This window comes from Penaeus japonicus, unplaced genomic scaffold, assembly GCF_977035675.1.
Source record: "Penaeus japonicus unplaced genomic scaffold, GWHDUDI00000001_assembly GWHDUDI00000041, whole genome shotgun sequence".
NCBI classification, from domain to species: Eukaryota; Metazoa; Arthropoda; class Malacostraca; order Decapoda; family Penaeidae; genus Penaeus; species Penaeus japonicus.
The window spans coordinates 789,892-798,746 of NW_028234443.1; the positions used below are offsets into that span (position 1 = coordinate 789,892).

General features: G+C 42.9%; 1 protein-coding gene across 1 annotated transcript in view; it reads right to left on the bottom strand.

The window, feature by feature from the left end:
- Positions 1-5,532, bottom strand: part of sbm (L-type amino acid transporter sobremesa) — a 21,391-nt gene extending 15,859 nt beyond the window's left edge. Inside the window, exons 1-2 of the mRNA XM_086534563.1 lie at positions 5,343-5,532; positions 3,165-3,266 (exon numbers count right to left, since the gene is read on the bottom strand). Of these exons, the coding sequence (XP_086390689.1) occupies positions 3,165-3,266; positions 5,343-5,349 (109 nt within the window). The 5' untranslated portion in view covers positions 5,350-5,532. The remainder of the gene's footprint in view (positions 1-3,164; positions 3,267-5,342) is intronic.
- Between the last annotated feature and the right edge of the window lie 3,323 nt (positions 5,533-8,855).

Consider the following 8,855-nt stretch of genomic DNA (forward strand, 5'->3'; position numbering starts at 1 on the left):
GACCCACACCCACGCCCAGCGCCCCACACCCAAACCCACGACCCACGCCCCACGACCCACACCCACATCCACGCCCCACGCCCCCCACTCACCTATGGTCAGCGCCCCCAGCAGCTGGATAGCCATCAGAGGAGGTTCACAGTCGGACGCGAAAGCCTCCACCAAGTACTTGGAGAAGGAGAGGCAGATTATGGCTAGCATGGCGGGCTTCAGAATGATAATGGACACCCAAGCGAAGAGGAACGCGGGCAGGTGTCCAAAAGCCGTCATGAAGTACGTATGTTCCGCCCCTGAGGAGGGGATCATGCATCCTAGCTCCACGTAACACAGTGCGCCCCTATATAATTATTCTTTATTAATTAATTTTTTATTAAATTACTATCCATATAATCTAACTTTTATTCTTTCTTTATTTCTTTCTTAGTGTCTTTCCTTGGTGTCCCCTTGGTTGGTTGGGTGGTTGGTTGGTCGTGCATGAGAACTCAATTTCTGTCTTTTTTATTGCGAAAGGGAGGGAAGGAGGAGGGAGTTTGTTTGTAGGGAAGGGAGGGAGGAGGGAGGGAAGGAGGAGAAAGGGAGGGTGGGAGGTAGGGAGTAGGGAGGGAAGGAGTAGGGGGAGGAGAAAGGGAGGGAGGGAGGGAAGGAGTAGGGGGAGGAGGGAGGGAGGGAGGGAGGGAAGGAGGGAGAGGGAGGGAAGGAGGGAGGGAAGGAGGAGAAGGGGAGGGAGGAGGGGGTGGGAGAGGGAGGGGGAGTGGAGGGAGGGTGCGTCTTCTGAGAGAGTAGGGGGAGGAGAAAGGGAGGGAGGGAGGGAGGGAAGGAAGGAGGGTGGGTGGGGGAGGAGTGAGGGAGGGAGGGAAGGAGGGTGGGTGGGGGAGAGGAGATAGGGGCAGGGAGGGGGGGTATCATGTTGTGTTTATGTTGGGGAATGTGTTTTGTGTGGTGTGGCATGCAGGTACCGGCGGAAAAAAAGTGTGAAGTGTGAAAGGGTCGTGTGTAAGTGACATCACATATGTATATATATTATACATGTGTTTATATACAAATGTATATACAGAGAGCGCATTGTTTATATAAATATATAAAAAAAAAAGATTTCACGATCGACAACATGAAAGTTAGCACCAAGACCAAAAAAGAGAAAAAAAAAATAATGACAATAAAAAAAATGATAAAAAAAAAAAAAAAAAAACAGACAGCAACACCCAGACGGCGGAAACATGTACATATTTTTTTTTTTTTCAATATACGTAGCGCCGCCAGCAGAGCCATAAACAGCAGGTGTTGGAGAACCGGCAGATGGAGTAGTGGAGGCCGCAGAACACAGCATTTGCCGGCAAAATTGGAGTAATCCCGAAGAGTCCAGTAGAAGGAAGCAGGAAAGAAAGGGCGAGAAAAAAGATAACAGTTATGTGTGCTGCATAGATAAAGATAACAAGGGTCAAAGATATAGATAACAATGATTAACCCCGAGATTGCCAGGGCTGTTTATACACACCTGAGGCATCACCACCACACAGATTGGTCATATTTTCTAATATAATTGTAATCCAAGTAACCCCACCCCATTCTAGTTTAGGTTGCTATTATTTTTACGATGTTATTAACGTTCGATCTTTTTTTTTTTTTTCCAGAATCACTTGAGTAGTTTAAGCAAAAGAATAAATAAATAAATAAATAAATAATTTGAGTAGTTTAAGCAAAAGAATAAATAAATAACTGGCTAGTAGTGGTTTTGCCTCATTTTGGCTGGCAGCGAAAGGGTTAAGGTGGAGGTGTCGCCGCAACGCCTTCCCGGCACACGGCCTGTAAACATTGTATGTAGGCCTAAGTATATGTAAAAAATTATTAAAAAAAAAAAAAAAAAAAAAAAAAAATAAATGAAAAAATTGTGTGTTTTAAAAAATAAAAAATAAAAAAAAAAAAAAAAAAAAAAATAAAAAAACAAAAAAAAAAAAAATAAAAAAAAAAAAAAAAAATAAAAACAAAAAAAAAAAAATAAAAAATAAAAAAAAAAAAAGAAAAAAAAAAAAAAAAAAAAAAAAAAAAAAAAAAAAAAAAAAAAAAAAAAAAAAAAAAAAAAAAAAAAAAAAAAAAAAAAAAAAAAAAAAAACGGAAAGGAGATAAAATTCAATATATGTTCATGTATAGAATTGCCTATAGAGAGAGAAAAGAGACGTCAGAATATGGATATTTTATAATAATGATGATAATAATGATGACACTGATGGTTATGATAACATTTATGATGATAATAATAATGATGATAATAGCAATAACAATAACATCCAAAATAATATTCATAACAATAATAACCAAATGAAAAAATAATAATCACACAACTTCGAGAGAACTGAACAATAATCATGATTAAAAATGAAGTACCCACAAAAAAGTAAAACCAAAACCCCCACAGATTCCATATTTCATAAAAAGATTCACACCCTAATGAAGTACCCCCCACCCAATACCAACCATACCCACAAGATTCATGCGCTAAAAACAAAACAACGAAACACCTCTAAAAAAACACGAATGAATCAATAATTTTAAAAAGCGCTGGAACAACCCTAGAAGAAAACGGCCTCTTATAAATAAGAAATAAAATTGTTATTACTTTATATTTCATCACTTGCCTCCGGTTCGTAAAGTGATTGATCTATCTCCAGTTGATGACGCACCAATGAGTTTTAAATGGTGATAATAATGATACACCGAAATTCATGTGGATAAAAACAAAATATAATAATTGGGGAACTGTAAGAATGGGGGGTATATTAGAAATGGCCTGGCTGAAAGGAAGAGAGAGAGAGAGAGAGAGAGAGAGAGAGAGAGAGAGAGAGAGAGAGAGAGAGAGAGAGAGAGAGAGAGAGAGAGAGAGAGAGAGAGAGTGAGTTAGTTTAATACACATAATCGAACCACAATCCTGACAGAACTCTTCGGTACCACAACCCGCATTTCACAACACCAGTCGGAAAGCTGCGAAGGGAAAAAAAGTTACCTTTTCCAATCCTCTTGTACAAAGAACGCCACAATCCAACAACATAAACTTACCTATGACTCGAATGGGGGAAAATAAATCACCTTCAAACGCCCATGACCTCTCCCTTAAGAAAGGAGAAATACCAATATATTAAAAAATTCCACTGTCCTAGGAACCAACTTACCCAGTAAGGAGAGCAGTCCGCAAGCCCCCCATATGATGAGACTTAGGCCGACGCTCCCTGTCCGCTCTAGCAGGCCTTTTGGACTAACGAAGATTCCCGAACCTGTAGAGGAGGTCAGAGATAAGGGGAAGCGAAATCATGCTGGTATATAATGCAATGTTTATCACGTCATGGCCGGCGGGCCGCCTCGTGCATATAGCCCGGGCGAAGGGACGTCTTCGCAAATCTCTCTGAACTGAACGGAATTATCACGTTACCAGATACCCAGATTTGGCCATTGGGTACGCGTGGGTGGTGGTACATCATACCGTAATATAATGCTGTGTCATCACGTTATTAAGATACCCAGATCTAGGGTATTCTGTATTCCAGAGTGATAGCATATCATGTCAAAATATAACGCTTTTAAATCATGTTATCTGTTACATAGAGTCTTCTGTCTCTATGGGTTGTACTATGTCATGTTATATCTACATATCATATCATCAGAGTATGGGCTATCATGGGTGGTATATTACTATATATATTACTATATTATATTACTATACGACCAGACTATTTTGTAATCATGATAGGGTGGAAGAAGGACGGGGGGAGGGGGGGGGTTGTAATATCATACCTTTGGGTTAAGGAATTAAAGTGGCTTTGTCTACTTAAGTGGAGAGGGAATATAAGCTATGGGGAGGAGGGGGGAGGAGGGGGAGAAAAGGGACGGGGAAGGGGGAGGGAAGGGAGGGAAGGAGAGAGAAGGTGAGGGAAGGTAGAGGAAGGCAGAGAAACGGAGGAGGGAGGTGAGGTGAGGGAAGAGGGAGGGGGATATGATAGGATACTACTAGTACTACTACTACTACTGCAGTGCCTGTCTTATGACGTTGGCGATCATGGCCCGCCATTCTTTGGCTTGCCATGACTATACTAGGGTAATACATGATGAGGTCCCCTTGTTCTCTATCACGTTGTTTTTTTTTTTTTCTCTCGCTCTTTTTTTCTTTCTTTTTTTTTTTTTTTTTTTTTTCCACAGCCGTTTTCTCCTATGATAGGATAAAAGACCATAGTACATTTACTGGTAAACCAAATACTAATTATCACTATCACACTCCCTGAATAACGCACAATCAAAACTCTAATACATAAAGAAAACACACAAAACAAATCAAACAACAATGACCACAATAATGAACACGCAAGTGACCTTTCCTCATACTTCTAACATTCAATAAAGGTGATATAAAGCCAAGAATGTCATCAGGACCGTGCCACAAATTCGATTTTCTGAGCTCATGTAAATTTCCATTTTTAGGGCCCACGCATGTGGGGGGGTCTTGGTGGGAAATTTGGGCCGGGTTTGAACTAAGGCATGCCGGGCCTGGGGTTTTTTTTTTTTTTTTTTTTTTTTTTTTTTTTTAACCAAAACCCCCCTTCCCCAAAATGTGGTTGGGGGGGTTTTTGGGGGGGGGGGGGGCCACTTCCGGGGGGGGGGGGGGGGGGTTTTTTGGGGGGGGGGGGGGGGGGCCTTTTTTGGGGGGGGGGGATATTAAGGGGCGGGGGACTTAAATTTATTTCTTTAGGGGGAAAGGGAAGGGCATCGGGACCGTTGAGGGTTTTTTGGGGGTTAGGGTTTTAATTAGGTTAGGCCTTTTTGGGTGGGCAGGGGGGGTTACTTTCAATGGGTTTTTAAAAAAGAATTTTTAGGGCGGTCTTGCTTAGTTTTTTTTTTTGAAGAATAAAGGGTTGGTAAAAAAAAAAGGGGAAAAAAAAATTTATGTAAAAAATTTTTAATAATTATTTAAAAATGTGTTTTAAATTAACAAAAAAAACAAAAAAAACACAAAAAAACCAAAAATAAACCCAAATTTTAAACCCCAACAACACACACAACACAATCACACACACAACCCTACACACACACACACACACACACACACACACACACACACACACACACACACACACACACACACACACACACACACACACACACACACACACACACACACACACACACACACAAATAACAATACCAAAAAAAATAAGATAAAATAAATAATAGAAAAAACGATAATGAAAACAATAATAATAAGATAAAATAAAACGAATAACAAAAAAAAGTAATAACAATTAAAAAAAAGACAAAAAAAAAACAAAAAAACAGACAAAGAAAGGAATCGAGCTACTCACCGATCATGGTCCCGACAATCAGAGCAACCCCACTGACGAGCCCCACCCGCCTCTCGAGGTTAACAGCGTCATTCGCAGCTGGTGCGCCCCCCGCCACGGCTGCTGCAGGCTTTCCTTCAGTTTGTTCCTCTGGCCCCGGGACACTCGGCCCGCGGACCCGAGGACCGCCCCCGCCCTGGACGCTCTCATGTCCTGCCCAGGAGGAACGGAAGGAGGGTTAGTGATGCTGATGATGCTGCTGCGAGGGAGGAGGGGGAGGAGGAGGTGGAGGAGGAGGTGGAGGGGAGGAGGGAGGAGGAGGAGGAGGAGGAGGAGGAGGAGGAGGAGGAGGAGGAAGGGGGACGAGGGTTAGGTATGCTGATGCTGTGAGGGAGGAGGAGCAGGGGGGGAGGGAGGGGGGGGAGGGGAGGGGGGGGGGAGGAGGAGGAGGAGGGAGGGGAGGAAGGGGGGACGAGGGTTCGGTTTCTGATGCTGTGAGGTGAGGATTGGAGGAGCTGGGGGGAGGGAGGGGGGGAGGGGAGGGGGAGGGGGAGGAGGGGTGGAGGAGGAGGAGGAGGTGGAGGTAGAAGGAGGTAGGAGGAGGAGGAGGAGGAGGAGGAAGGAGGGGGGGGGAGGGGGAGGGGGGAGGAGGAGGAGGAGGTGGAGGAGGAAGAGGAGGAAGAGGAGGAGGAGGAGGGGGGGGGGGAGGAGGAGGAGGAGGAGGAGGAGGAGGACGGAGGAGGAGGAAGGGTGAGAGAGAGAGTGAGAGAGAATGAGAGAGAGAGAGAGAGAGAGAGTGCAAGCATATTTATATGGATATAAATACATACATATATATATATATATATGTGTGTGTGTGTGTGTGTGTGTGTGTGTGTGTGTGTGTGTGTGTGTGTGTGTGTGTGTGTACATATATATATATATATATATATATATATATATATATATATATATATATATATAGAGAGATATATATTATTATATATATGTATGTATATATATATATATTTATAATATATATATATATATACTATATATATTTATATATATATCTTTGTGTGTGTGGGTGTGGTGTTGAGTGTGTGTGTTATGTATAATATATTATTTCACTATATATAGATATATATATTTATATTTATATAGATTTATAATATATATGTGTGTGTGTGTTTGTTGAATTGTTGTGTGTGTGTGTGTATGTATAGGTATTTATATATATATATATATATTTATTTATATTATATATATATACATACATATATATATACATATGTACACATAAACATACATCTTGAGACGTTGAAACAAATATATCCACAAAGTCACAAATTAGATTCAGATCTCATCCTCCCCTAAAGAGCCACACTCTAAGGTGATGTTCTCAACGAAACTCACACATTAAAACCGCCTTCTATAATTGCGAGAGAATAATTGCAAACCACATTAATCTCATTGTCTTCTTAAGTCGGAATTACACCCAACTGCATTACAAGTTGAAATGGACCAATTATAAGTGGTGAAACAATGGGTTAATGAAGGGTAGGGGTGGGGGGGTGGGGGGTGGGGGGTAGTGAGGTAGGGAGGGAGGGGTCGTGTAGAGAAGAGGGGGGTTAGGGGAAGGGGGTGGGGGTGGGTTGATGGAGATGAAGATGGCGAGAAAGAAGAAAACGGACATAATTCTGTTCAATTACGCTTACAAGGTAACTATACATGTGGAGTTCAGAGACCAATTTGCATATGCTTAACCAAAGTTACCAACATTAGGCAGAATTCAAATGATTCTCAACATTAGATCAGACATCACAGATAAACACAACTGACATCCAATCTAAGCCACAATCAGTCAAATACAATTCAACTGAACTCCCAATCCATCAAAGCACAACACAAGCGAACCCCAATCATTCAAAGACGATTCAATTCCAATCCCGAATCCGAGCCAATTCCTTCTTTTCTTTTCTTTTTTTTCTTTTTTTTTTCTTATGTCACGATCGAATCTCAGGTTCTGGCGGACGTAAAAGGAGCGAACAGAACTGACGCAACTCTTGGCACGGGGTCTTAAACACGCTATATTTAAGATCTCTTTTCGGTCTTTTACTTAAGGGAATATGGAGGAGGAGGGGAGGGGGAAGGGGGAGGGGGAAGAGGGTGGGGGAGGGGAAGGGGGAGAGGAGGGAAGAGGGAGGGGGGAAAGGAGGGGGAAGGGGAGGAAGGGGGAAAGGAGGGGGGGAGGGGAAGGGGAAGAGAAAGCAAGAGGGTGGGAAGGGGAAGGAGTGGGGGGAGAGATAGGAAAAAAGAGGGGGAGGGAGGGGAAAGGGGGGAGGGAAGACGGTAAGGGTGGAGAGGGAAAAGGAGATGGGGGGGGCAGAGGGGAAGGGGAAGGGGCCGTAGGGGGTAAGGATTTCCGCTGTGAAGATGTTTGATTATCTTGGAACGGAGAGGGAGAGAGAGAGAGAGAGAGAGAGAGAGAGAGAGAGAGAGAGAGAGAACAGAAAGACAGAGAGAAAGGAAGAGAGAGAGAGAAAGGAAGAGAGAGAGAAGAAAAGGAAGACAGAGAGAGAGAGAGAGAGAGAGAGAGAGAAAGAGAAAGAGAAAGAGAGAGAGAGAGATTCTCCAAAGAACCTCCGCCTCTGACATCATTACTCTCACAGATTAAACATGTTATATATATATTTATATCACATCATTCATATCAATCCTCTAAGCGAGAAAGTAAGCAAGCTGCAACACCATAATTTCCCCGTACATTGCACGAACCGCCAGTGCAAATGAGACTGCAAAGGCTATTGTTGTCAGCAATAAGAAAAATATAAGAATTGGGGCTCAGTATATAAGGCAAAAGAAACACGTGTTGAGTGTGAGAAGAAGGAGAGGCTTTGGCAAGAGCCCGCGAGCTGAGATTTGGGGGGGAGGGGAAGGGGGGAGGAGGAAGAGGGGGAAGGGCTGGCTGTATTGTCAATGATATTAATAATGTTTATTATATGCCTGTAATCTTAGATAAGTGATGAGTAAGAATCGTTTTTTTAATATTTTACACATTCTCTTTCCTTATTCAAACATATTCACGATATCTTCCCTATGAATGAATGTGCTACAGCGTTACCAACAAGACGAGTACGATGAATAATTTAACATAAGAAAAGGTTATTCTGTCCCCGAGTGAAGTCGTATTTTTCTGTACTCAAAAGAATATATATAATTTCAATAAGCTTATTTAAACGAAATACCGTTGATTGTTCAGTGTTTAGAGAGAAAATATTATCAAATCGGTTAAGTTCAAAATGGGAATATTGGCATATTCACATAAACGAGGGATTTTCCCCACCCTTCCCCCCCCCATTTCCCTTTTTCCCCCGTTGCAACTTTTCCCTACCCCCCCCATCCCCCCCCCCTTCCCTCTCCCTCTCCCTCTCCCTCTCCCTCTCCCTCTCCCCCTCCCTCCCCCCCCCCCTTCCCCCCCCTCCCCCCCTCCCCCCCCCCCCTCCCCCTCCCCCCCCCTCCCTCTCTCCCCTCTCCCCTCTCCCCCCCCCTCCC